General features: G+C 40.9%; 1 protein-coding gene across 1 annotated transcript; it reads left to right on the top strand.

The window, feature by feature from the left end:
* The first annotated feature begins 2662 nt into the window (after positions 1-2662).
* Positions 2663-15482, top strand: LOC139971896 (sodium-coupled monocarboxylate transporter 1-like). The gene is made up of 4 exons (XM_071978727.1): positions 2663-3495; positions 4630-5002; positions 10493-11079; positions 12836-15482. The coding sequence occupies exons 3-4, from the start codon at positions 10522-10524 to the stop codon at positions 14075-14077; spliced, it is 1800 nt and encodes a 599-aa protein (XP_071834828.1). The 5' UTR covers positions 2663-3495; positions 4630-5002; positions 10493-10521; the 3' UTR covers positions 14078-15482.
* Positions 15483-27098: the final 11616 nt, after the last annotated feature.

Here is a 27098-nt window from a genome sequence, read left to right on the forward strand (position 1 = left end):
TATAAAGCAAAAATAGTTGACTGTAGGCTTCATTGGCCCTATAACAACAAAATGTATTATTGCGCCCACGGTATTGATATAGTACATATATGCACCCTCATAGTATTCATACAGGCCCTATAGTAGGCCTACACACGTACATGTTCCCTCGAACAGCTGAGAATCTCATGAAACCAGGGTAATGCTTAATACACGTTTCACCTGGATGCCCTAGCAATCGGTACCTAGGAATGTAACTATGTGTAATTGTGTATTGCATGTGTATAGGCCTATAATAGCCTGCATGAGGCCATTTTCTTCATCGAATAATATAACAGAGCTCTCGAACATTCTAACGTTGCGCCTGAAACAAGATTGACAGGGGCAATTTTCCCAAAATAACACCCGAAATTAAAAAAAAAAAAGTATTTTGGATCCTGATTATGATATATTTCGGACATGACATCCCTATTTTAAAGTTGGGTATATGCCGCTTGGAAACCTCGGGAAGTGCCGTTTCCGGCCATCTAGAGGGTTTGTTAATCCCAAAATTTTCTTGTACGCTTCGCGCCAACCCGTGGTGGCGCTACGCTTAGATAGTCAACAAGGTCATATCCCCCCCCCCCCCCACTCGGAAGTACGGATCGCCGCCCATGCATATGACACCATTTTGCATTTCAGCCCTTCTTTAAAAGCAAATTGTACACCCCTCCCCTTAGACCCATCCCCCAGGACGGCGATCATTCATGCCTGGCGCCCCCCCCCCTATTGGAAAATCCTGAATACGCCCCTGTATATATATATATATATATATATAATTGAAAGTCATAATGAGTTGGAAAATCAAGAACAGTGAAAAAACTTCCAGCCTCCACCGGGATTCGAACCCGGGCCTCCCGCTCTGTACGCGGACACCCTTACCAACTAGGCTATGGACGCTAATTGTATGTCCAGAGGTTCGAACCGGTAAGGAAGGTCGTAATTCCACTGTAGGCGCTTGTCACCTGTATCGAACAACACTAGTTCTGTTTTGGTGACAAATTTGCCTTGCTCTAGAGATCAATCATAATGCTAACCAACTCGAAATCATTTGTGATTCCTAAAGCCGGATCTCGAAAGAGATACTATGATGTGGAATTTTCTGGTGTGTTGATCTTTATTAATTTATTATATATCTGTCATACCACTTGCTATAGACATTCATTTCTAATTTACGGCTTGGCTTGCCTATAAAAAGCTGTAATTCTGTGTAAACTGTCAGATTACGAGGGGTGCAATTTGTAGAGCCATATAACACTTGGGTAGTACGCCCTCATTAACAGTTAAACGAAGCCAGTTTATACGCATTCACACACCTGTAGAATCATTATGGCCGAGTGGTATGGACTTCGGTCTGTGAAACAAGGGTCAGTTTGCGATGCCTACTTCGCCTAATGAGCCCCAATAGGACGAAACCGGTCGAGAAGTGGAAATTATCTGCTGTGTTGATCTTTATTATTGTATTATATATCTGTCATACCACTTGCTACGCATTCATCTTGAATACACACATATGTATATATATATATATATATATATATATATATATATATATATAATATATATATGTGTGTGTGTGTCTGCACATACATATATTAATAAGATCAAGAGTTTAGAGCTTGGATAATCCTTGACTCAGTGCATATCATTCTATTTCTCCCACACTATATACCCTTATTAAAATTAATAACGCTAAAACTTAAACACATCCTTATTGTAAAATCGTAAACAATGAATTTCAATTTTGAAGGATGTGAATTTCTTTGAAAGCTGCTGATATGCGTCTTCCCGTGTAAGACAGAAAATCAATATGACGAAGAGCAGTGAGTAATATTTATTAAAGAAAAGTAAATATGCTTGGGCTTAAATCTTTTTAAATGATAGTACCTTCACTTCAGTAATACTGCAACAGAACAATGAATTATGTGAGAAAGAGTAGTAATGGCATGTAAAGAAAGTAAGATGTATGCTTGCCCATAACAAACTTCAAATGGTAACTAACGCCAACACCACCTTCGGAAATAGCATGAGCTATACCTAATTGTGAGTTTTCCAGTTCATATCCAGTATGTTAGTCTGTAATGACAGCTAAAAAATTTAGTACACCTTAATTGGAACAGAATTAGTATTTCGAGTATCGATTGCAATACGTATGTCACAAATTTCCATTTTCATGGATGGAAAATGATCTAATATGTCCTATCGAGTTTTTGGAAAGTTTATAATCTTTTGACCAGTCAGAAATAGAGACAGAAACGGGAGTATACATTTCCAGTTCTATCATCATCGTACGTATCCATGACTTCCGTTATTTTCTTTCTCCGAGCATCACACTGATAGTGCAAATGTATCTTTTGTTCATCTTTCAAAGTATCAAAATGATGCTAGGAATTATGGTGATCATTATATCTGATTGTTTTAAAGTGGTGTAAGGTTTGGTCCCGGCGAATAAGCGAACGGACAGCAACAACTGTGTTAGACTTTGCCATCGATCCGACCATTACACTGTGCTTCAGGGCTATACTTATCTAGCCAACTCTTTGAAATCAGATGATAATGATATCGATGCAGTTATCATGCCTATCAGTCAATTGATCATGATTACAGCACAACCACCACTATTTTTTTTTCACAGTATACCAACAATACGCTGATGATATCTCTTGGGCATCAACTGGTCATCATATACTGCAAGATATCGAAAAACGAGTTTCTGAGAATCTGTCAGGAAGGAATCTGAAAATCAATTGCACAAAAACTGAGAAATTTTCAATCACAAGAAAGGGAAATGAAATTTGGAAGTAGTGTAAATATGTTGGAAGCTTCCTGGGGACCGAAGAAGATATTAACCGAAGAATTGGTATAACCAACGGTGCTTTCAACACACTGTCAAGTATTTTCAAAAGCAAAAACATAAGCCGAAACATTAAGCTTAGGATTTTCGAGGCTTTATTAAAGAGTATTTTTTGTACAATTGCGAACTGTGGGGCACAACGAAGGATCGTAATGGCAAAATTGACACTTTTCAAAGGAGACTATTTCGTAATATTCTCAACATTAGATGGACCAATAACAATTAGTTATCAAACGATGAGCTCTACAATGAAACCAACCAAACACATTGGTCATCCATAGTCGCACATAGAAGATTGAGATTTTTTGGTCATGTAGCAAGACTCCAGGAGGACGCTCCAGCAAAGGATGCTTTAAGAGAAGCATTGAGACATACTGCTAAACCAGTAGGAAGGCCCGTGACTACCTTGCTTGGAAAAATAAAGACGCAATTTAAGGACGTTAACATTAACAATTTCGAGGAAGCAATAAACCTTGCACAAGATCGTGATACGTGGCGGAGGTTAATCACTGAGCATGTCGGATAGACGAGACTCAACTTACTACTACTCAGGGCTATACAATGGTTTGTGGTATTTGTCTAGGTCTCGCCTGTTGAGGAATTAACCAGAACCAATCTCAGAGGTATTTGACATGTAAAGGCATGCATGTATGCAAAAAGGGCTGCGTTTTGTGGATTTTTATGGGCTGGTCCATTTGCCATTTGTCAATGGCCGTATTAGCAGCTTTTTACCATATTGCTATCCATTTACCAGTTACTATAATGGTAAATTCTCGATCATAATGACAAATCTTCTCGGTATTTCCTGTATGGTAATGGCATTCGTAGCATCGGTTGTGGGAAGTTTGGTAATAAAATTAGCTCAAATGTGGTAGACACGATATCAGGTACCGCTGTTCTTGGTTTGTCTGATATAGGTATAGTAGTTTCTAGGGCGAATTCAAAGACACCTTTAGTAGGGATATTTGTCGGATCCCTCTCCATAATGGATGGTTGTTTATTAGATCACTTCTCTATCCAACAACATCAACTCCTCTACCGCTACTCTGCATGGCATCTTGTCCGCTCACTATCACAATATCACATATTCACTTGCGGCTACTTCGCATACATCAAGCTCAACTTGGTCTGATCGGCGAAGTACTAGCCCCCCCCCCCAAAAAAAAAAATAATAAAACCCCGAAGATTCTAGCTTACTTAACCCTGTAATTTTGTCAGTGTACCTCAAATTACAGCAATCATTGAGGAAACTCGAAGGATTGTAGAAAAAATAAGAAAAACAACGAAAGTTAGGGAATGTAGCTTTCACTATTGACGACAAATAGATTTGGAAGAATAATCAACAATTGTATAACTTTAGTAACAATCTCTTCTCATCTGTCTTCTTCTTGCTTAGAGGCAAGTAAGGCCTCAACAGAGCGTCTCCATTTATCTCGGTCGGCCGCTGCGTTTCTGGCCTCATTCCAGGATCGCCAACCAGCCCTCTTTCTCTCTTTATCTACTGTCCTAAGCCATGTTGTTTTTGGTCGCCCTCTCTTTCCCCTGCCCTCTGGTGCCCAAGTCATACTGATGTTGCTGTCGTTGTAGAAACAATATATGTACATATTTAATACATAAATCAAGATTTCACACTCAATATTCATCATACATAACTGTTTTTCCTGCATTCGTTAGAAGATATTGTGACTACAAAAGCAATCATCCATGACATGTATTGCTGTATTTAAAATATCTTTAAAATGTCTCTGAAAAATCAGCGAAAAGGCCACGGAGAGGGGAAATGTCATGGTCGGTCTCGGAACGCTGTTAGCATATCAAAGTCAGGAACCCGGATTTCTCATGTACCAAGCGATATTCAAATATATGTAAAATAAAATCTACCAGCACCCAGTGTTCCTGATGATCGCCTTGAGCAAGCTCAACAAGTAATCCGTGAACCGAAAGAACGACAGTACCGGTACCTTTCGATGTGTGTTGGACTAAATAGAATATTAAACTGACGGCATCATACTTTGGAAAACAGTTCTTCCAATACTCCCTAGAGTCATCTCAAAGAGCCACTTATAATATAATCAGGAATATCTAACGACTTCCGTGCTGCTGGCGTCCACTTTGATGTTATACCTATACGTGAGTCGCAAGTGACCTTTGGTCTGTTTTTCATGTTGTTCAATCATGTTTTGCAATTAAAAGTGAGAAAATGATTATTTCATACCGAGTAAAATTTTGATATAGATGTGACAGAGAATTGTTCATCGAGCGTCACTGTAAGATATATGTATAGTATTTTGTGTTAGGTACTTATTTTCGTGTCACTGAAATGATTGTCATATTTGAATGCAACCCTTACTAAGAAGCATATACGGCTATGCCATTTAATTTTTCTGTATTTGTGTATTAGTGAGTTGACGGTTTATTCCCCAAAGTAGGAAAGTTATATCTTCCACAAATTGAAAGTTCAGTTGGGAGTTGAAAAGAAAAGCCATCGTCTTCATGAGATTTCGGATTAATATATATACAGGGTTAGAGTCGAGTCCATCCAACCCGAGTCCGAGCCAAGTCCGAGTCCAGAAGGGTCCGATTCCTAGCCAAGTCCGAGTCCACTAGGTTCCGAGTCTGAGCAGAGTCTAAGTCCGACTGCATTGTTGCGCCTCTCTTGTGAAACGGGCATTAGGGAAAGGGGGGCTTACCATACCAATCTATATAGTTGAGACCCGTAGGTTTGACAGTTCCACACAAAAGCACAGGCGTTAGGGAACATACTGTATCTAAAAGTAATAAAAGTACAAGGAAGGGGACGAAAGGTACAGATCAAACTGGCATATCTCAGCATGGGGGAAGGGGGCAGGAGTCTCCCCCATTATGGTAGGTGACATGTTTGATGGTATTTTTGGATAAAAGTCTCACAAAATGAGGTACTCTCACCCATGGGGTTGGACAGCATGTTCTGGGAGCAAATATCACCCCAGCTTTTCCCAAAAATATGACAAAAGTGCCTCCTTTTCAACAAAACAGTTATATATACATAATGCCCCGCAAAGGGGGTGACCCCATTTTTTCAAACTGATCCTCTTAATTCCTGTAGCTGCTTTTACTATAGTATTGTCTTACTTCTATGTGAAAAGCATCCACTAATTACCACAATATAAGACATACTCAACCTCTCCTTTCCCCTACTGTAATCTTTCAGCAAAATTTATTTTAGTGATGCCAATGGTTACATACAAAATGGCAGGCTATGAGCATGGATGCTTGAATATAGAGTACAAATACTTGTATGGCTGCCATGAAGTTCAACGGTTGAAGAGATACCTCGCTTTGTATACAGTCGTTACATTCACATGTACTTGCCATGGTGATGTTTTCTTCCTGTGGCCCAATTTGACAGTATAAAGTTACATGCAATACTGACAAATTTGGCCTCTGGATTCTGAGTACACTATGGAATAAATAGTTACAATAGCAGCCCTCTGCAATAACCCAGCATCCATTCACATAACAAGTTGTATCACCTGAATCACCTGAGAATGGTGACATCATTGACCCCATGTATAGCATATATACTGCAGTTTTTCATATTATTTCCCTCAATTAATTACCCGTGCATGCATCAATTCCACTTCATAGGCCCCACAGTGACTTATAAGAAGTTCCATGAAGTGGGGGCAAAACCATAAATTTAAAAACAATTATAACGTGGCACAAGAACAAGTTACTAAAAGCGTTGGAAGATTACTGACAACATTAGGTGATTATTTTTAAACAATTTGGGAGCACCTTTCCCGCTCGACTGCCTGTCTATGCCACTGCATGCATCGGCTTTGCAGGCGAAAGGGTGGGAAATGTTAATTTATCCTAAAAGGCAGAGAAGTCTCACTGAACCAACTGCAGTCTGTTAAATAACTTGTTCATGTCTAACAGATTGTAAACTAAGAACATCAGGGTTTTAATCATTACCAACGGTAACCTGCATGGCGTAATGTGTAATGTATACCTCGCAAGTATATTGTATGCCAAGTCGAGTCAATGAGTGTGTGAACTGATCTTGCTAAGCCAAGCCCGGCTCCTGCAGAATTTGGATGTTTTATAACTTTTGGGGTATCGACAACCCATATGTATGGCAAGTCTATACTACAGCCCACAGCCTTCAATCTGTGCTACAGACCGACACAGTCAGTTTAACCTTAACGTCAGGGGGCGTGGCAAGATATGTGATGTGGGCAATATACACATACTCGCCCGATTCACTCACCATGATGTGTTCAACCCCATGCACTCCCCCTCCCCCACAACCTCAAATCAAGAAGACAGTACCATAGACTCTGATTAAAATTTATTGAGCTATCGAATTCAAGGTTAATGTTGTGAGTGCATTCATAAATCCTGACTGATCTGTTGATAATTAGTCTACAAACTTCACATAGACAGGCCAGATGCAACCATGCAGTGACATATAGCTATATGCTGCTATAGATAGTTTATTCACAGCTGATCTAGACAAGTGTAAGAGCAAAAACTTCCCTTTTAGCAGTTACTATAAGCTCTGTTTACTATACAGTATATCTACATAGTGGATTTAATTTCAAATTTGTGGACACTCAAGATGCAAAATAATAGGTTATCACCCTCCTCAAAGCTCGTGATGACTTTATAGTTGAATAGGATGCTTTCAGGTGCTTCACTGACAATATGCACCGTAGGGCTTCGTAGTTCATTGTTTTGTATTGTGCAAGGTTTGCAATAATCAATAAGTAACTTGTAATACCAAAGCCATGGTGCAAGTTCAAGCTCTCATATTGTCCTTGACAAAGTGATTGAAGCTTTCTGTAATCTCCTCTTAAACTCCAGACCCAGCAAACCAATTGGTCTTAATTTTTAAACTGTATTTAGCTCTTATTGTAGTATATATACTATACTGTAGAAGTGTACAACACAACAATGGGTCACACAACATATATAGCACTGTTCAAGTTAAGTGGTTTCAACTGGACTGTTGTACTTTTAATATATTGAAAATACTAATCACACAAAAATAGCCAGAATATCTTGCCACATTATCAAAATAATGCCGGTGGATTCGGACTGGATTCGACCTCAATTCTGAGTCCACAGAGGTCCGAGTCTGCATGACTCCGAGGCCAAGGAGGTCCGAATCTGAGCCAAGTCAAATTCCCAAAAAGACTCTAGTCCGATTCCGGAGTCGAGGCCTATGGCGGGCCATCAGTCTCAAATCATGGGAGATCGACTTATACCGATTTAAATCGACATATACCAGTTTCCTTCGACTTATACCAGTTTCCAGCAGCTGAAATCGACTTCTACCGATTTAAATCGACATATACCAGTTTCATTCTACATATCATCAATTTATTTTACTTATCATCGATTTAAATCGATGATAAGTAAAATAAATCGATGATATGTCGAATTAAACTGGTATATGTCGATTTAAATCGATGATATGTCGAATTAAACTGGTATATGTCGATTTAAATCGATGATATGTAGAAGTAAACTGGTATATGTCGATTTAAATCGATGATATGTCGAAGTAAACTGGTATATGTCAATTTAAATCGACATATACCAGTTTCATTCTACATATCATCGATTTATTTTACTTATCATCGATTTAAATCAATGATATGTAAAATAAATCGATGATATGTCCATATAAATCGACATCTACCAGTTTAAGTCGATGATATGTCGAATTAAATCGGTAGAAGTCAATTTCCATGGACTTATACCAGTTTCTAGCGTCTCAAATTGACATATACCTATTTAAATCGACATATCATCGATTTAAATCGACATATACCAGTTTAATTCGACATATCATCGATTTATTTTACTTATCATCGATTTAAATCGATGATAAGTAAAATAAATCGATGATATGTAGAATGAAACTGGTATATGTCGATTTAAATCGGTAGAAGTCGATTTCAGCTGCTGGAAACTGGTATAAGTCGAAGGAAACTGGTATATGTCAATTTAAATCGACATATACCAGTTTCATTCTACATATCATCGATTTATTTTACTTATCATCGATTTAAATCAATGATATGTAAAATAAATCGATGATATGTCCATATAAATCGACATCTACCAGTTTAAGTCGATGATATGTCGAATTAAATCGGTAGAAGTCAATTTCCATGGACTTATACCAGTTTCTAGCGTCTCAAATTGACATATACTTATTTAAATCGACATATCATCGATTTAAATCGACATATACCAGTTTAATTCGACATATCATCGATTTATTTTACTTATCATCGATTTAAATCGATGATAAGTAAAATAAATCGATGATATGTAGAATGAAACTGGTATATGTCGATTTAAATCGGTAGAAGTCGATTTCAGCTGCTGGAAACTGGTATAAGTCGAAGGAAACTGGTATATGTCGATTTAAATCGGTATAAGTCGATCTCCCATGATTTGAGACTGATGGCCCGCCATAGAGACCTCCAACCCTGGATGTATATATTATATCCCCAGAGACCGTTTTCATGCATAGTCGGTTTTCGTACCAGTATACCTTGGCAAGATTTTGGCAAACGTCAAAGCAAAGTGCAGCTCCACCTTCAGAATACGGTTGGTAGCACAAATGTGAATATTGATCGCTTCATTGATATCGGAACCTACCGTGAATGAACGTATATATGTGGGTAGCGTTTCGTTCGTTTCGTTTATTTGTTTTCCACACCAAGTGTTACATATGTATTCCACTGAGTCTAAATATATAAAAATGAATGCATACACAAACATGGTGCAGGGAAGGAAGTAAACTAAATAACCCTTAAGGGCTTTGTTGAGAGCTTACTCCCTGAAAACTATATACACAAACAGAATAAAGACAAATAGAGTCAGTCAGTGTAACCATCACTCCTTGTTTTCGAAGGTCAATCTATATATACCATGGAGCCACAACCACCATAATTTTACAAACTATTTTATAGATGGGAAATTATTTTTGTTTCTTTCTTGATTAGTATTTATGCATTCATTACACTTGAAACGTTTTCATTTCTAAGGAAAGCATACCCAGGGATGTTACATAACACTGGATATAATTTACAAAAGACCCCGCTGGTAGGGTACATATAGTTTGCGATTGTTGACAGAACAAGGTATAGATGGTCAAATTCATGATAAAATGACTAATATACGATTAAACAATTAGACTTCCCTCTGAATAATAAGTCTTTTTTTTCTTGATTGGTATACAGGCTATGACTGCATTATGTCTGTGATGTATATAAAACTGGATAATTTATACTTTTTCTTCACAATTAAAAATTAAATTAAATTAAATGAAACAAAGAATTTATATGTGTTACGCATAAAAGTATGCAGTAAGGAAGTTTTCATTAAAAAAATATATATATCGTTTTCGTTCTACCGTATTTCTTCCTTTTTATAATCTGCGGTACCTTTTTAAGTACTTAAACATTTCTATTTTTATTACATCAATAGTATGTCTAGTAGTTTGTCAACGTGACGTTGACATTATCAACGTTGTGTTAATTCAATGTTTCATATTCGTCAGACTGATAACACCCTTGGTATTTTATTCGGTTCGTATTTTTTGGTTTTGTGATATAGGCTAAACTACGACGAATATACCAAACAAAATGGCAGACAATGTGGCACTTCATCCCATCGATTACATCGTGATAGTGGCTCTGTTGCTCATATCTGCTGCGATTGGTCTTTACCACGGAAGGCGGCAGAAGTCCTCCAACGAATTCTTCCTGGCCGGTAGAACCATGCATCCAGTCCCTGTGTCGGTTTCCTTGGCAGTTAGCGTGATTTCTGCGGTCACTTTTCTTGGAACGACAGCGCTGAGTTATTTCACAGGAATGGCTTACCTGCCATCCTGTATATCTCGTGTCCTAGCAGGTGCTTTTACCGCGAACGTGATTTGCCCGGTTTTCTACAACTTAAAAATTACAAGCATCTATGAATATCTGGAGAAACGATTCAACCGAATTGTTCGGTATATAGCCGTGACCGAACAAGTCCTCCTCACTTTTATGATCCTTGGGGTGGTCATCTACGCCCCATCGTTGGCACTGAATGCAGTCACCGGTCTTAGCTTACCCGGCTCAATTCTTGCTATAGGACTAGTCTCTACTTTCTACAGTGCTGTCGGTGGGATCAAGGCTGTCGTGTGGAATGATTTTGTTCAGGTATTGACGATACTTTATTTCAAATTGATAATGTCCCATAAAATGTACCGCTTAACGTCATATTGTTTGTGTGTGTGTGTGTGTGTTTTCTACAAACTGATTATAGCAACTATACTTTTCTCTGTGAACATTTAAGCACCCCATGAAGTTGTAAAACACATAGTACTATGGTGTTACTTTATACAACCAATTAAATCACAAACTCCTTACAATATGCACCTCAAAATGTGGCGTCATTGGTAGAACAACGGATTTGTTCATGACATAGAAGTCGGGACGTTCAGGGTGTGGTGTCGACTGTATAATATTAAATGTGTTTGACAGGGTTGGAGGACTAGAATCCGGACTTGGACTTGGCTCGGTCTCGGGTCTCTCTGGTCTCTCAGATATGGACCTCTGGGGGCTCGGACTCTGAGTCCAGTCCGAGTCCACCAGCATTATATTGATAATGTGGCAAGATCTACTGGCTATTTATGTGTGATTATGAGTTTCAATCTATTAAAGATTGATTTGAGGTTTTTGGGAGGGGGAGTGCATGGGGTTGAGCACAGTATATGGAGAGAATCAAGTAGGTATGTGTATATTGGTTTGCAAAAGGGGCACGTTTGTCATGTTTTGGAAAAGCTGGGTGACAAATGCTCCCAGAACACTGCTGTCCGACCCCCATGGGTGAAAATACATCAAGTTTTGAGACTTTCATCCGAACATACAATCATGCACGTCACTTTCCATAAGGGTCAGGTCATTCAGAAGGGGACCAAAGAGGTCTCAGGGGAACTCCTGCCCCCCCCCCCCTTCCCGATGCTTAGATATGCCAGTTTGCTCTGTACCTTCCGTCCCCTTCCTTGTACTTTGATTACTTTTATATACAGTATGTTCCCTAACGCCTGTGCTTTGGTGTGGAACAGTCAAGCCTACATGTCTCAACTATATATGTTGGTAATGGTACTAGCCTTTCCCTAATGCCCGGTTAACAAGAGAGGCGCACCAATGAAGTCGGACTCGGACCCTAGTGGACTGGGACTCGAGACCTTGTGGACTCGGAATTGGCTCGGACTCGGGTTGGGTGGACTCGACTGCAACCCTGGTTTATTGTTAAGTGACCATACAGGGGTAGGATATAGGCATTGTATGCAGTAATAACAAACAACATGGTATTCAGTTATCAGATAACAATGTTCCTCTACGTTGAAGTATTTCAGTTAACCTAAATCACATGATAATGTATTATCACCGTTCACATATAATATGCCAAGGGCGAAAATTGCCATAGGTTTCCTCGGATTGAATGCTAAGTGGAAGAATCTACTGTAGGTTTCAATTTCTGTGGAGTGCCACAACAAGGCCTGCACGATTTCTGGGAAATCGATAACGTTTATGCTTCTATCTGTCTCCGGTTCTTCCACAAAACGTGCGACAGATGAATGGAAGCATCATACTCAAAGTAGACAGTATGTTCAAATGGCATAGGCAATGTGACCTCGACGATGGTGACTACTATTCTAAATGTTCCATAATCTACTCAAGTAAATATGGTGGGGTTTCCGCTAGAACTCATAGTTCTTTGTTCAGTGCTTGCGCGGCTCGTCGGCTTATCCGTTCTAGCATCATGACCACATTTTGGGCTAGTCAAGTGAAGTCATTGGATTCAGACTCGAATCAAAGAAAATCACCACAGATGATTGATGAAACTTTTCTTTGTCTGTCACTCATGTTCAAATAAATAGCTTATGTTTCCTTTTTTATCTCGCTACAGGGCATCATTATGTTAATCGGGTTCTTAGTCATCATAATCACTGGGTTTCTTCAAAGCGGTGGACTTGGTGAATCTATATCTCGTCTAAGAGATGGACAGAGAACTACTGTTGCAGACTTTCGCATTGATCCCACCATTTCGTTGAGCGTTTGGTCCACCGTGATTGGTGGTTTTTTCTTGGGGGTAACATACGTAGGAACCAATCAAAATCAATCTCAGCGGTACTTGACATGCAAGAATTTAAAGGCGGCCAAACAAGCAGTGTTTCTGGGTTTTGTCTGGATGGGTGTCTTCGAGTTTCTTGCCGTACTTGCAGGGGTGTCGATATATTCGTATTACGCTGGTTGTGATCCACTCACAAGTGGGAAAATCTCAAAGAGTGATCAGATCTTACCTTACTTTGTCGTTGATGTGTTCAACAGAGTTCCCGGTGTTCCCGGCTTCCTTTTGGCCGCGGTTTTCTCTGCTGCACTAAGTACAATATCTACGGCTATTAATGGTATTACAACGATCACAGGTGAAGATATAATTAGGAAAATTTGGCCGAATATCCCAGATGTGAAATTCACGACACTCATGAAAGTGATTTCCGTGTGTTATGGGCTTGCTTTTATGGGAATGGCATTTGCAGCGGCTACCGCTTCTAACTTACTTATAAGGTTAACCCAGGCTGTAATAGGTGCCATTACTGGTCCCGTCTTGGGCGCATTCCTGTTGGGTATTCTCGTGCCTAGAGCAAGTGCAAGAGGTGCCTTGCTAGGAATGTTCATTGGCACTGTTCTTGGTATGTGGATTTTAGTGGGATTCATAAGATATCCAAAACCACCTACTTCCCTACCGTTGTCTACGGCATCCTGTCCAGTTGACGATAACCCTATCACCATGGCAACCGGCTCAATTGATAATGCAACAATCACTAGTTGGCGCGGAATGGACGGAACTATGAATGACATGGATGAAGGAGAGGATGGTATTCCATTAGGAGGATTCTATCACATTTCGTTCATTTACTTTGCACTTATTACCATTGTTCCAACATTTCTCATTGGTTTGGTACAAGCTATAGTTTTACCATCTACTAAACCCGTTCATTACACATTGTTGAGTCCAGTACTCAGTGGAATGTATCATAAAACGGACTCTTTCTGGTTTCAAAATGTTGATAATACCAAACATACAGATGTTGATAAAACCGTTGAGCACTGCAGGAGAAACATCAAAACCGAAGACACAAAAATGTAGCATTAATGTGATACTACGTGATATTGGAATTGGTTTACGTGTTTATGTTACACCTGTAATAATAATTACACTGAATAACGCTGGTTCCAGTTCTCTTTTATTCAAAATACTTCACTATATGTATAATAGACTCATTTTTCTTTGTTAAGCGCATTTGAATGTTTTGTACAAAATTAGTGCTATATAAATGCTCTTTTTTATTACTATTATTATTACTGCTACAGGATTAACACTCTTGCTCCATTTGCATATGGGATAACATGTCAGGTAACTTGCATACAAATGATGTTTGTCGACTTGATGCTGTCATGCAAGAAGATCAAGGTAAGCAATCGATCGATAGGATGTCAGGTTCTTTGGTTATGTAGCACGGTGACAGCCACTGTAGACCATCGGTTATCGCATAAGTCTCATGGCGGGCTGATCGTAATGTTCACTTTTCAATTACTACAAGTTTGGGCTAACAATGGCGTGCTAAATGATTCTTGGCCTGCATCTGAATAATGAAGCTCCTTCAACAGAGAAAACAAGTCAATGGCAGGTAGATCTTGTGGTTCGTTTACGTATACAGTGAATTAAAATTATTACAAGTTTTACCATAATCTTTTCGCAGAAGTTGTGACAAAGGCAAGCACTAACCCCAAGCATACGGTATAGCTAATAACTACAACTGCCATTGTTCCATTATAATTGCTATTTTGATGGCAAATAAGACTTTTCTTTAAATTTAGTTTATGGAATGCGTTCCATGCATACCACGTTTAGTCACAATTATCATAAATATTACGTTCACGCTTATTCGACTACAATTCGGGGCGTTGTGGTCAAGTGGACTTGTGATCTAAGAATTACAGGTTCGAGTCCTGGCCAGATCATTGCGTTGTGTCCTTGCGAAAGGCACTTTATCTCCATTGCCTCTCTTCACCCAGGTGTATAAATAGGGACTTGCGAGGTAACTTGTAAATATAGTTGTGTGCGTCGGTTTGTGGCTGCACCGTATGGGAAGTCCCGCGGGGACACGTGGAGATGTGGACTGCGGTGCCACAGAAGAGATTGATTGAATTGTGCACACTTTGGTGTGTAGGTGTGACAAGTTACCAATGACCAGGGTTAATTACGTTGCAAAGTCGTGAGAGAGGGCCTTGGCCATGAACAAGACTGTAAACCTGCTGTAAAACAGATATGGTGCGTAATAAGTGTTCACTTTATTATTATTATTATTATTATTATTCGACAACATTTGTCCTTATATGTCACCTATCTTAACACTGTGCACACTATTTTGTTAATACCATTGTGTAATCTTGGTAACGTAAGTTGTCATCATATTCCACTGAATTAAAAAATAATATCATTACTTTACCGTATCGATGTTCTTATGAGAGCAAATATATTATTGGAGAATCCAATATTCCGATGTGTCTCTTGTAATTATTCCGTTGGTGTAACATGTAACCTATGGTGTCTTCAATTCATTTACCAGGATGACCAGGTAGGAAAAAAATTGCTTGGAACAAAATGCCAGAGATAACCAAACGCTCAATATAACTATTTATTGAACAGTGTACAATACAAGCGGGTTAGCAGGTAACTGGGAGCTGGGGCACTATCCGACAAGTGCAAAACTGTGGGCGGAATTTTTTTACGAGCTCGATTGAATCTTTCGCGAGCTGAATTTGTGATGTTTATTTTTCTCAATGCTGCAGGCGCGTAGCTAAATGGATTCCCTAAACATAAAATCACGTGCTTAATGAACGTCATATCCACCAATAACAAGTCTTTGACATGATACTAACAGTGGCGGAGCGTCCATACAGTCAGGGGCGGATGCCCCCCCCCCCCACCCCTGACGGTCTCAAATGGACTGCTGGCGCCCTTTTCAGCTTTTACCACTTTTTACTTTGTCACATTTTGTTGGCGATTGCACCTATTTATTCTTCGTTTATCTGCAAATTAGCAAGGCCCGGAAGGGGTCATTTCGGCAATCTAGGGAGCATCTTTACTCAAAAAAATTATGTACGCTCCGCGCCAACCTGTGGTGGTGCTCCGCTTAGATATTGTCGAAAGCGCCCCTACAGACCATTCTTGCTCACCGTCCACCATCATGGAACCACTATCTGTCCTTCTTACATTTAGGAAAATCTTTTTGACGATTTTGGCAGGTTTTCAACTGCACATGCACGGTAAATGTCTAATACTGGTATAGGCCTATTTACTTTCTTGTTATCGACAATCTTGCAGAAGTGCTCGCAACCACTACAGGACTTCTTTGTAATTTGAAGTAAATATCAAAGTTACAGTGCTAAGTTTAAAGTTCTAGATATACCTTGTTTTTAAAATTCAGCTTGGCAAGTATAATAGCATATAGCATAAGACAGACGTTTGAATAATATTTATAGTCAACTTTTTATTCCTCCTCATAGAATACTTCAAGTGTTTACGTTACATTAAGGCCTAATAAATGAAAACATCTTAAAAACGTTTCTAAATATGGAATATATTTAAGTCTTTTTATCACTCTCAAATATGAAGAATTTGTAATTGCTTTTTAGTGACTTATTCATTTAATCCCTCTAAAACATTACATAGTATTTAATTACAGGGGATGGCACTCGTGTTGGCAGGGCTTGAAAGAAGGAGCAGAAATTATCAGGAATCAACTGGAACTTTTCATCTTTATTGGAGTGGCGAATCTGTAATTTAAAGACTTCGTATACAACCACTACGAAACCTCCAGCGCGCATACCCTCCATCCGAAGCTATACCGGGAGTCCAATCGCGTTTCATGACTTTAACATAGTATCCTATAAACAATGGGGTCAAAGTTGTGAAAATATACAGACCAGGGCCCTATTTCATAAAAGTTAAGAGCATTCTTATATTGGACTTAAGAAGATTAATCTTTCTTAAGATACGAACTATTTTTTGTTAAAGTATTTTAAGAGACTTACGAAGAACTTAAGAAGTTACGTTAAGTAATCTTTATGAAATAGGGCCCAGGTCTAGACTATTAAGTTTTATTTATTTTTTCCTTTTATTACTTATTCACTCGCAATAAACAATATATCATTCGTGTCATAAGTCTGAGCTCTTTCAAATTGTAAAACCCTTCAATTATTTATTCTGCTTACATCTCGTTTGAGATCATTGCAGGAATTTATTGAGTGTTCTCACGTTTATACTTCACTTCAGTGGCATCCTGTTATATAGTCAGAATTTTCCAGCGTTGCCATAATACATCATGCAAAAAAATTATAATTCTACGACGTGATTTTCCAACCTCGTTTTCATTATACAGATCTGTGCGACCAGCCCCTTTTCTTGCTGATCCAGGCAACATTATTTAACATGAAAACAGAGGCCAGAGTCATTCAATGTATAGGCCGAAGTAATGATGGAGGGAAGAATTCTGCTCTTACCCTGTTTAGGATCCGAGCGCCACCGCATTTCTCTACCGGAGGGGGGGGGCACAGGGGGCACGTGCCCCCCACTTTTCCTCAGGTTAAAAATGTGCCCTTTTTCTACATAAAAAATGTACTCTTGATCACCTTATTAGGTCAGCGATATTTCAGTATATCAGTAAGAGATCTAGTCCTAATTTAGGAGTATTAATGAATTTCTGTGGGTCAAACTCAAATGTTTACTACCACAAGGCTTCTAACACATGGTCGGTGCCATTATGCATATTCAATTTGTCAAAAAAATTCTAATACATTTCCAAAAATGCATTGCTATATTACATTGTGACTTTGTAATAAGCAGAAGCCATTTATAGCCTACTATGAAATGAGTATAGTTTTAATATCCCATAACCTACCCCATCCTTTCGTATTTTGACATATTTCATTTGCTTTCATGCATGTATCGATCGCGTGTGCAGGGACTTGGACTTTATAATGATTTCACCTCATTTTGTCTCGAAAAACAAACTTGTTCCTTATTTCCCAATTTGCACATTGGATATTGCAGTGCTAGTATGCCTTTTTCTTTGAGGTGCGGGGGGGGGGGGAGGGCATTGGCGGAGCGTCCATACAGTCAGAGGGGCGGATGCCCCCCCCCCCCACCCCGACGGACTCAAATTAACTGCTGGCGCCCTTTTCAGCTTTTTACCACTGATACTTATTCGCGATTATTGACTTTTTTATTGCGCTCTCAAATACCCATTGACATTTGTCACATTTTGTTGGTGTAATTTTCTGACAAAATGGCAATGACACCTATTTATTCTTCGTTTATCTGCAAATAAGCAAGGCCCGGAAAGGGTCATTTCCGGCGATCTCCTGTGGGGGGGGGGGGGCGTTGATGGAGTGATGTGTATACGCAAATAAGATAATACAATAAGAGTTATAAAGGGTACTAAATATCAGGCTGCATCAGTCCAATCGAATTTCTGCAAAGTGCCCTTCGACGTCGGTGCCCCCCCCCCCCCCCAGATTAAAAGTGCTTCCGCCGCCCTTGTCTACCGCACAATCATTATGCACTTTCACCGGGATATACAGTTAACGATCATGCTCAAAGTGAAATGTAAAAATTTCGGAACGTTATAAACTTTGACAAAGATCCCAACTTTGAAGAGACTAGTCGCCTTTCTATCAGGTCTCCGTGATCTAGCCAAAACGTTATTTCGGCGACAAACATGATGCAATTATTCGAGATCAATTAATTGACAACAAAAAAAGTAAACAAATTCGGGATTGCTACGGTAGCGTAGAAGAGACATGTCAGTTGACGTTTTGATGATATGCCGTAGGACAAGAATCGGAAAATTGACAGTTTGTCGACCAAAACTAACGCGTCAAAATTACCAAAATTCTGATAATTGATATTTTTGTGTGATCCATGTCCTCGTCAATATAGTAAACAGGGGCGGATCCAGGATTTTGCCAAGGGAGGGGTTTGATCAGGTGTGTATCCAGGATTTTCTTAACTTGGTGGCGCGAATTACTATCTAAGCGGAGCGCCACCATTAGTTGGCGCGGAGCGTACACGAAATTTTTGGTTTTGATACCCCCCCCCCCAGAACACCGGAAATGGCACATCCAGAGCATGTGAATGACCAACCGATGTACACTTTGGCATGAGAACCAAGTATTTCCCAATACTTTTTATCATCCATAACCTTTTTGAAGATTGTCACCCATCCCACATCATGTTCGACCTCATCGCATTTCCCGTGGATCATTGCTTTTGTAGGTAATTCTACGTCGCGGCCTACATTACCCGTCAGTTCCACTTTTCAAGGTTTTAAGCCCATTAATTGTTAACAATATTAAACTTCACATTTCTCGTTAAATTTACTTCAAAACCTACCCATAATGTTGCACAATCATATGTGGACAACCAATCAGGGACGTAGCAAGGATCAGATGATTAGGGGTGAAGAAACTCCAAAATTCCAACTGAATAGATTTTTTTCCAACTGAGTGTAGGTGTGTTTGGAGGGGACCTAGAGGGGTTCACGACTTTGTGGGGGGGGGGGTTATAAATCAGTGGTGTTCACTTGCTAAACGTTGTCTAGCATCTGTGCAGGAGTGGGCAGTAGAAAACATAATAAATTATAACGTTGCAGACAGTTTGACATCAAAGCAGGACCCCACCATTTGTTGGCCGGAAACTATTTTGCAAAAAGGCAGGCCAGCTTATAACACTTACCAGAAGAAATGACACCTCCTAACCGTGTAGATAAGTCGGGTTTACACTCTCAGCAAAATTAAAATGACGGTAGTAACTATAAAGCGAAGCGCCATCATCGGTTGGCGCGGAGCGCAGGAAATTTTACAAAATGGCAACCGAATAGCAGCCAAAATGGCAGCATCAGTGCCTCTGCAGAGACCCCCAACAGTCATAATTGCAAGGACACTGGGCAACAGAACCCCTAATGATATTTAAGTGGAGTTTTCGTGTTCACTCTCAGCAAAATTGAAATGACTGGAATGGTAAAATTTGCAAGTTTGTTGATGCTTGGGCGATTAGTGATGGCCGTCCTATGGGAAAGGTCTAAGGGGAGGGTGAGTCCCTGGGTCAAATCACTCAAATTACAATCTTCTACTCGATCCAGAGTAGATCTATACGGGCTCTGTGTGGATCCTGCGAAATAGGAGGGCACTGCGTACAAAAGAAGGTGTTATTTTTTTTTAATTCAGAAGACTCAAGGGGGGTTTAAACCCCCAACCCCCCCCCCCCGCATCCACCCCTGGTAAATATCTGAAAAATGACGATTTGTCGAGATGCATTCACTCGTCAAAATTCTTCGATTTTGTACCATTTGACGATTTGGTACATTAAGTCATCAAAAAACGTCAATTTCTATATTTATATAGTGCTGACGGGTTGATGCATCACGACAAAACTTAATTTGTCAAATTTTCGACATTTTGAGAATTTAGATGATGTCTTAACGTCAATTTTCAACTTCTTGTCATTGTAGCACCCCTAATATTTCCCAATAGTAGTGTCTATAGTTTTGTCCCCCTGTATAATATACCCTTCCCCTTCACTTTTATTTTTCCAATTTCCTTTTATCTATTTGTGGTATTTTCTGGTAACACTCATTCCTGCAAGAAGGACCATTAAGTCTCTGTGTGGTCTGGTTCCACATTAAGGTTACTCCGAGGTTACGCTAAGGCTAGTGACCACTTATCTGTCATTCCCTACATTAAAGACTAGGCCGTGCCTTATTTCTCCCTTAAGTGTAGTAAGTATGTTCACACTCTCTGGAATCTCTGGTGGAGTAAGTTAAAGATGTGGGAAGACAGTTTGTCTACTTCCTGGAGTATTGGTAGCCAGTCTAAGTAAAATCTTGTCTGGTAGGGTGGGATAACAACCTTCCCTTTGTTCAAAAAATGGCTTAAAACAGCTAAGTTTGCAAGCAACTCTACCATTCACCAAGACACTCCAAGCTGCCATGCACCTGGCTGTGCCAAACTGTTCCAGTTTCATTAGAAATTAATTTCATTAATTTCTACACAGGTAAGAGTTCATCTTTTGACTTTGCCCCAGACCCCTCAGTAGCTTGTTCATTTTCATTGTGCATACATAGTGTATTTTACTTGCAAATGTATTCATGTTAGTTCTGTGCTGGCAATGTGCACACAGAATATTTAGCAGCCCTCATTAAGTGTAATTGTGTTGCATTTACCATTTACTACATTTATCCTGTGATGGCTACATGCACACAGACTGTAATTATTATGTTGCTCCTGTGATGGCCACTTGCACACAGACTTAAGTTATTAATTAAACGTTTTGTACCTGTAATGGCTATAGAGAGTCTACAGGTGAGATCATTATTATTGCTATCCGTTGCTTTATAGTATGTTTATAAGGTTGATTATGGCACTTATAATGCCCTCAACCTTTGCCATCTTGTGTATTGTTATGATCTAACCTACATTTAGTTAATGTAAGAGTATTGAAAGTACTTAGGTTATTTGGTCTAGCGAGAACCCACATTTGGATATTTATTTAGTTATTATGTACTCTTGCGATACGTCTAGCATTACCCGTTACTGTAATGTACTCATATTCGTATCTAGTTGTACTTAGTTTCCGCTATTCGAGCTATGTTTGGATCCCATGATGCAATGTTACACTTTTACTAGTTGCCATGGTGAGAGGAATAGTTGAACTTCTGTTAACCATTATATTGAATCAATCGTTGTATCAATATGTTAGTAGGCATATTGACTATTTTGTGAACCGAGACACTATTGTAGTTTTGTTGTTGTTTATCAGAGATTAGAGTATTAGCATGTATTTAGCCCTGTGAGTCACCCTTCACTGGTACAGACTCCATCTGACCAGATATTTACAGCAGATAAGCTAGGTGACATAGTCTCCATTTTATAGCCTGCTCTTAGTCCCAGGGGACGCTTAGGTACCTGCAGCCTAACAAAAGGTGTCAGTTGCCATGGCAACTTGTGGTCTAAGTTAGTAGAGGTGCATGGGTTGAAGTACATAGTTAGTATACTACTGTTGTTGCTATTATTACTAGCTGAGGGATTTCCCCAGTAGTACATTTTTATACTTGTAGACTTCACGTAAGTCATAGAGGTTGTATTGATTTTAGAGTTAGTCACTCGCCTCTATTTGGATATGTTCGTAGTGGAATTAGAGCAACCAGCTTCTAGTTATATATATTGTTAACCTACGACATTCCTAGATTATACTGCTATGCCAGATAGGGATAGGCAGTTTCACTTATTTATGGAGCACTGTGTTATTGCTGTATGAGTAACATAGGCAAGTTGTTGTATGTTTAGCATCCAGTTGCGTATTAGTGTCTACGTCTCGGAAGGTTCACTTTATTTTTATACTTTATAGTTTACTTGTTGTCATGCCGACCAGGCATGATGAGTGCATCATATATTTCACTCTTTATTAGGTAATCAGGTTGACATTGCTTACACTATTTCATTATTGTTGTGTCACCCTTATTGATTATCTTTGTTGTATATTATCGCATATTCTCATACTTATTTTAATTGCTCAGTAATTGTTCGTTTACTGTGGGAGATTGTTAATCCCCTTGCCCCTTGTTTGTTTATTTCTATTGTGTTGGCAATGCATGGTGACCATTCACCAAGACACTCCAAGCTGCCATGCACCTGGCTGTGCCAAACTGTTCCAGTTTCATTAGAAATTAATTTCATTAATTTCTACACAGCTTTTATACATGTAGAACTTTGATGTAGTTTCACCTATTCGAGAGACCGTAATTATAGATGTCCTTGTAGACGACTATTTTAGACGCCGGAACCCCACTCCTGGTCCGGGTAACCAAGGACGCATGATGCACCCCCACTAATAGACGTTATTCGTGGACTGAGGGACCAACCATTGCACTATATTATACTAGACGAGATTGAGGGGCCAACCATTATGCAGTAATACATATTAGACGAGATGAGCGACTCCCGAGTTATTAGTTTAGTAGGCCATTAGAGTGTTAGGCCATGATGAATATCATGTTTTAATTGTGTTTTAACTTACTTGTATTTTATATATTTTCATTTTGCATATCGTAATTTCTCTTTTATCGTACGGTGAATAGATCATATTTACCTTGCGGATTACGATAGAATATTGTGTTTGTCCTCATTTTAATATACCGTGTCATAATATCTTCTCAAAGGCAGGCGACTCATCACAGATTTGAATCCCGCTTCCCTTGATCTAATGTATCTCGTGGTTGCGTAACCAGCACATATTTAGTCTAAAAGCTAAGTGCTACAAAAATGGCGCCCGAATATGGAGACTTGTGATTAGTTAATTTTTGAAATTAACGACTTAATGAGTCCTACCGATTTTGAAGATATGACATGTATATTGATTTGAAAAGTTGTTGTTTGACATTATATTTTGTATAGTATTATGCCATGTGTATGTATGATGTCATTGATTGAGTTGTTGTTTGGTCGGGTAGACTTGACTGATGAACTCATGCTATTGTGATTTTACTTAATGATCTCTGGTATTTTTTGTTCTGCACAGGTGTGTGACGCTGGGGTTCTGGTGATTAGTAGTAGCTGCAAACCGCCAAGAGTAAGGCAGGGGAAAGCAAGGTTGCTAAAATTCGTACCAGGTACCAGGTCAAAAGCAGGTATTCCACCAGAGATTGGACAGGAAGTTGTGACCCTGCCCGTATTAAGTAGGAATAGTATTAGTTTTCAGTTAGGCCTATCAGCCCCGATTTTTCTCATTTCTTTTACCATTAAGTTTAGATATGTCTGTTCCAGGTGGCGCAACTGCTGAAGGTGGTGACTTCGATGCGGAACTCCAGGACCTGCTGTCAAGGTACAACAAATCCCTGGGGGATCTGAAGGAGGAGTCACCTCAAGCAGGTGCGATGGGCCCCGCTGGTGTGCCAGACAAGGTAAGGCGTCAGGTAGTGGAGCACATCCACACTGTTAAAGGTGCGGGTGAAGGTCACCACTACCGACGGTTGAGGACTTTTTCGGGGAGGGTCCCTGTACCCCCAGGTGAGCTGCCCTTCGATGTTTGGCACCAACATGCTGACCAGATGGTGGAGGAAGCCCCCCTTACAGAGGAGGATAAACGGTCCCGTCTGGCGGAATGTCTCATGCCCCCAGCTCTCACATTTTACCGGAAGGCAGTCAAGGAGTTGGGACCTGGGACGACAGCAAGCGAGCTGCTGGACCAACTAACCCAGGCCTTTGGCGTTGCCTGTGACGGAGATGACCTTTTCACCCTCTTCCGGGAAACATACCAGGAGAATGGGGAGAAGCCGTCGGCCTATCTGACTAGGCTGGAGGGGCGCTTAGACCAGGCCCTCCAGTTCGGGGACATAGACCCGGCGGATGCAGATAGACACCGCCTCAACCAGTTCATTCGTGGATGTATATTTGACAATGGGCTGGTGGGGGCCCTGCAGCTCCGACAGCGTAAACTGAAGCCTCCTGGTCTGTTAGAGTTGCTTCAGGAAGTTCGGGTGGAGGAGGGGGCAGAGGCCGCAAGGTCCGTGAGGCGCCAGCAGAGCAAGCCTACGAAGAGGGTCCAGGCCTGCAGAGTGACGGCCCCAGACGAGTCAAATCGGAAGATAGAAGAGGAGCTCACCAACTTGAAGGCCCAGCTGGCTGCCATACAAGCCCCTCCCCCACCGATGGACACCCCTGTTGTGACAACCCCCGAGACTGCCCACTTAGTCGCTGAGCTGGAGAGACTTAGGAAGGAACTCTCCCAGTTAAAGAACAACTCACTAGGTAGGTCACCTAAACCCCCCTTTAAGGGCAAAATAATTTGTTACAGGTGTGGAGAGCCGGGACACATGGTGAGAGAATGCCAGAGACCCCCCAATGCAGAACTGGTGCAGCGAAGGCTTCTCGAGAGATCGCAACGACCCTCGGGAAACGAGGTAGGGCGTCACCACAGGGACAACGAGGCGCCCCGTCGGTAAATATCTTGTCCCACAGTCATAGTGGTTCGGTTAGTACTAGTGGTATCCCCACAGGGTTAGTGGGGGATGCCCCTACTACTTCAGTGTTGCTGGATGGGCAGGAGTGTGAGGCGTTACTGGACACTGGTTCACAGGTAACGTGTGTAGCAAAGTCCTTCTACGAGAGAAGGCTTCCTCACAGTAAACTCCACCCCCTAAGTGAGTTAGGACTCACAGGTGCAGGGGGGCATGTGGTCCCCTACCTGGGGTATATCAGTGTCACCATCACCCCTTCCGGAGGTGATGCAGGGACGCGGCGTAAGGTAAGAACCCTTGCGCTAATCCTTCCTGATAGCCTTTCCACAACCAAGGTACCCGTACTAATTGGAACAAACACTTCTCTGTTGCTGACCCTACTGAAGGATTGTCGCCGTAAGGGTGGACGTCGCTTTATCCGTAAGCTCAAGGTGAGTCCCAGGTGGGCTACAGCTTACAAACTTGCCGCCTCATTGAACGAGTGTGGTAAGGATGGTTGTATAGGGTCAGTAAGAGTACAGGGAGATAGAGTTGTGCCAGCGAATGGCACTATTGACATAACTTGTGGGATAAGAAATCCGTTGGGTATAGAGGTCGATGTCCTGGTAGAAGGTCATCCCTGCCTGTCAAGGGGCCTCCATGTACCCCCTTGCTTGAACAAGTTGGCGAAAGGTGGCACTTGCCCAATCAAGCTGACGGTACAGAATCACTCCGGTAGAGAAGTGAAATTACAGGATGGTCATCTCATTGGGAAAGTTTTTCTACCCGGTAGCGTTAAGCCATTGGTACCTAATAATCAATGTAATGTTTTTACCTCAAGCCACCAGGTCAGCGCACCAAAACAATTGCCCTTCGATCTGAAAGATTCACCGATCACGACTGAGTGGAAACAGAGGTTTATTGACGTCCTGACGAGACATCAAAACGCTTTCTCCAACGATGACCTCGACATTGGGTGTACCTCGGCTGTTAGGCATCAGATTCGGCTAACAGATGACTCCCCTTTTCGACAGAAGAGCCGAAGGATTTCCCCAGCAGATTTTGAGGATACAAGGAGACACCTACAGGACCTGCTGACGAAGGGTATCATCCGTGAGTCATCAAGTCCCTATGCTTCACCCATTGTCTTGGTAAGAAAAAAGAACAACGATATTAGACTCACTGTTGACTATCGTCTCCTTAATTCTCGTACAGTACGTGACCAGTACAACATACCGAAGATTGAGGATACATTCCATTCTCTGAGCGGAGCTGCCTGGTTCTCTTGCCTGGATCTGAAGTCTGGGTACTACCAGATAGAGATGGACGAAGCAGACAAAGCCAAAACTGCGTTCTGGTGTCCCCTAGGGTTCTACGAATTCAACCGTATGCCCCAAGGTATCTGCAATGCCCCTGCCACTTTCCAACGGCTGATGGAGAAGTGCATGGGTGATATGGCTTTCACAGATGTGTTGGTTTATCTGGACGACTTACTTGTATTCTCACGTACGTTGGAGGAACACGTGCAGAAGTTAGACAAGGTTTTGACGCGTTTGGAGGAGTTTGGATTGAGGCTAAACCCAGACAAGTGTCAGTTCGTCCATCCTTCTGTGAAATGCCTCGGTCACGTCATCTCTGCCGGAGGTGTGCAAACAGATCCGGATAAGATCTCTGCTGTAACCACCTGGCCGAGACCCCAGAATGTACGAGAACTGAAGTCCTTCTTAGGTTTTTCCGGATATTATCGCCGTTTTATCCAGCACTACAGCAGGATAGCGAAGCCTCTGAACGACTTGAGCAGACTCTACGAGCCAGTGAGGAAAGGTCGTAAAGGTAGGCCCAAGAGTCCCCAAAATCAACCCGGGCCACGCCCTAGTCCAGATACCCCATTTGGTGACAAATGGGATCAACAGTGTCAGGAGGCATTCGAAATGTTAATTCAAAGGTTAACAACAGCCCCCACGCTGCTTTTTTGCTGACTATAGTGCTCCATTTGTACTCCATACAGACGCAAGCACCAGTGGACTCGGAACAGCCTTATACCAGCAGAACAACGGCAGGCTACAACCAGTAGCGTATGCTAGCCGTGGGCTCTCGAAGAGTGAGGCCAAC

This window comes from Apostichopus japonicus, chromosome 8 (genome assembly GCF_037975245.1).
Source record: "Apostichopus japonicus isolate 1M-3 chromosome 8, ASM3797524v1, whole genome shotgun sequence".
Classification (NCBI taxonomy): Eukaryota; Metazoa; Echinodermata; class Holothuroidea; order Aspidochirotida; family Stichopodidae; genus Apostichopus; species Apostichopus japonicus.

What these genes read in the sequence shown, in the direction of transcription:
- LOC139971896 (XM_071978727.1), top strand. Translation starts at nt 10,522, where the DNA reads ATGGCAGACAATGTGGCACTTCATCCCATCGATTACATCGTGATAGTG. An exon ending in TGTGGAATGATTTTGTTCAG is followed by an intron (nt 11,080 to 12,835) that starts GTATTGACGATA and finishes ATCTCGCTACAG; the next exon opens with GGCATCATTATGTTAATCGG.